This window comes from Cynara cardunculus (assembly GCF_001531365.2).
Source record: "Cynara cardunculus var. scolymus isolate 2C chromosome LG 11, CcrdV1, whole genome shotgun sequence".
NCBI lineage: Eukaryota > Viridiplantae > Streptophyta > Magnoliopsida > Asterales > Asteraceae > Cynara > Cynara cardunculus.
This window is the reverse complement of record NC_037538.1, coordinates 15040484-15043741: the sequence shown is the minus strand read 5'-3', so window position 1 is coordinate 15043741 and position 3258 is coordinate 15040484. Positions and strand designations below refer to the sequence as shown.

Here is a 3258-nt window from a genome sequence, read left to right as displayed (position 1 = left end):
TGATAATCTCTGGTTAACCCTGACCTCAAATCTGCAGTAGTTGCATGCAAAAACAGCCATTCAATCTTTAATTAATCTGGGTTCCAACATTTCTAAACCTCACGTTTTTGTGAAAAAGAAAACCCCACCATAAACATGGAACGTTTGTCTCTTTTATATAGACGAATACGAGGGCAATGGGATTGTAGGAGCTCCTCAGCTCATGTAATATTCATAATTATATATTATATTACATTTACATATAATATATATAAATTTTAAAAACATAAAAAAATAAATAAATAATGGCTTTCGACGGGGGGAAGAAGAAGAAGATTACGGTAATCGGGATGGTTGTAATTCTTGTCGTCGGAGCTTTCGTGGGCACCATCGTCACCGTTAGAAGAAACAATAAGCAAGTCGAAATTAATACACAAAAGGCCGGTGGCAAGAAAACAGCCCTGATTGCCACCACGGCGGTGGTGATAATTATCTGCAAATACACCGATTTCCGGCGGATTTGCGAGGAGACCTTGCAGAGATTAGGAATCGGGAAGGTCCCAAGGGAGCTGATGACCGTAAGTTTTAGCGCAGCAGTGGAGGGTATTCAAGGCGCGATCGAAAGTTCGTATCCGGTGCGAGAAGCAGCCAAGGATCCGATGGCTGCGAAGGCGGTGGATCTATGTAAAGAGCTTCTTGACTGCTCCATTGAAGATCTGAAAAGAGCATTAGATAGATGGAGTATTTTCGATAGGTTGAGCGAAAACGTGATTAATCTTAGGGTTTGGCTTAGTGGCGCGGTGACGTACCAAGAGACTTGTCTCGATGCATTCGAGAACACTACGGGTGATTCTGGTGTCAGAATGAGGAAACTGTTGGAGTTTGCAAACAAGCTAACACGAAACAGTCTCGCAATGCTTGATGGAGTCTCGTTTATTTTGGAAAATTCGCCTCTTAGAAGTGATCCACGACGTGTGAATCCCATTCCCGGCCAACCGATTCCTAAAAATAGACCCAATCTCCTCCTGCCGATTCCTGGCCAAAGGACGAATATCCCCGGCCAACCGACCACGATTATTCCCGGCCAAGACACGATTATTCCAGGCCAAGACACGATTATTCCAGGCCAACCTAAGATTGTTCCAGGCCAAGACACGATTATTCCAGGCCAACCTAAGATTGTTCCAGGCCAACCTAAGATTATTCCCGGCCAAGACACGATTATTCCAGGCCAACCCAAGATTATTCCCGGCCAAGACACGATTATTCCAGGCCAACCCAAGATTATTCCAGGCCAACAGACCATCATTCGCGGCCAGCCAGTTCCTAATAAACCCATTGGTGGGACTATCGATTGGAAGGCAGATGTTACCGTACAACATACTTATACGAAGAAAGATGGTACCATAATTACTAAGGGAGGCAATCGAAGGATGCTTGATGACCAAGGGGGGGATTCAACTTATCATTATTCTACAAAGCTGCAGATGGTTGGAGATGAGGAACCGATTTCTAATGCGAAGCCTACGGTTATTGATGAAGATATTAAACAGTATCCTTCATGGGCCGACAGTTCACGACGCTCACTAATTGATGTGGATCCAAAAACGCTAAAGCCGAATGCAGTCGTGGCTCAAGACGGGTCGGGAAATTTTAAGACCATCACGGAGGCGGTTAATACAGCCCCGCAAAAGAAACCCGAACCATTTGTCATACTCATCAAGGCAGGTACCTACAAAGAGAACGTTATTGTTCCTAGGCATGTCGAAAATGTTGTCTTCCTCGGAGAAGGTCCGGCCAACACCAAGATCACCGGAAACAAAAATTTCGTTGACGGAGTCGGTACTTACCAAACTGCTACCGTGGGTAAGTTCATTTTCTTCAACGGTTTATCCATAATTTCTCTGAAAGAAACTACATTCCACTTCAAGAGTACTTTTCTATTTTAGAAGTTTCAATATTGATTATATTATTAAAATACTTAACATCCGAAAAAACCTTTAGATAAATTTATACAAAAAGATAATACAAACATCGACTCATTTACAACAAATTTGATTGATTTTATGGTCATAATAATTGTATATAGTGTTTATGTACAGCGGTGAATGGGGATGGGTTCATAGCTAAGGATATATGGATCGAGAACACTGCTGGACCCGAAAAGCATCAAGCCGTTGCCTTGCGTGTCTCAGCCGATATGACTATTTTCCACAACTGTGTGATGGATGGTTATCAAGACACCCTATACACTCATTCATATCGACAATTCTACCGACAATGCAACATTAGTGGAACCATCGACTTCGTCTTTGGCGACGCTGCAGCCGTCTTCCAAGATTGCAAGTTGATCGTCAAGAAACCTATGGACAACCAAGAATGCATGGTGACAGCTCAAGGGCGCAAGGATCGTCACTCAGTCGGTGGCCTGGTCCTCCAAGGCTGCACCATCACGGCTGACCCCGAGTTCTTAAACGCCAACCCAAAACCCAAATCCTTTCTCGGCCGACCATGGAAGGAGTTCTCTAGGACCGTCATCATGCAATCCTTCATTGACCAAAACATCGCCCCAGAAGGATGGTCTCCATGGACCGGGAATTTTGGCCAAAACACCTGCTACTATGCTGAATTTAACAACAAAGGTCCAGGTGCCAACACTGCTCAAAGGGTCAAATGGATGGGTGTCAAGAAAATTAATCCAAGAGATGCTGAAAGATTCACCCCTGGAAAATACATACAAGGGGATGGATGGATTCCACAGGCTGGTGTGCCTTATGATTCTGGGATGATGAAAGTCTAACATTATTTTCTTGTATATATGCTTCTTCGATCTACTTTTTTTTTCCTTGAGATAACTTCGTATTTATCAGTTTATCAAGTCTAATATATATTACTGTATAGTATTTTTCTCAGTGGTACATAATTTGGTCCTTAAATAATTAAGCTTTGTATATATTTAATTTCATGTTTTGTTTTAAAATTATATATCCTTAAATACGTCTTGAACGTTGCATGGTAACCTACAATCCAACCCGACTAAATTTATCAGGACGTTTTGCACATCGAAGAAGTACTGGTACTGTGCCGAAATATGGTATGTGATATATATATATATATATATATATATAAAGGTTTCGGATTTTAATTACGTGATGTGGTTGGTTCATTTTTTCGTCAAGAATAACATATGAATATTTCTATGTATGTTCAAGGTCTTGACTGTGACCATAGGGTTAACTTACGATTTCTAATAAAGATTACTAACCCTATTAGACAAGG

General features: G+C 41.7%; 1 protein-coding gene across 1 annotated transcript; it reads left to right on the top strand.

Annotated features, from left to right (window-relative positions):
* Positions 1-284: 284 nt before the first annotated feature.
* On the top strand, positions 285-2779 carry LOC112522286 (pectinesterase-like). The gene is made up of 3 exons (XM_025131410.1): positions 285-953; positions 1533-1845; positions 2082-2779. The coding sequence occupies exons 1-3, from the start codon at positions 285-287 to the stop codon at positions 2777-2779; spliced, it is 1680 nt and encodes a 559-aa protein (XP_024987178.1).
* The last annotated feature ends 479 nt before the right edge of the window (positions 2780-3258 follow it).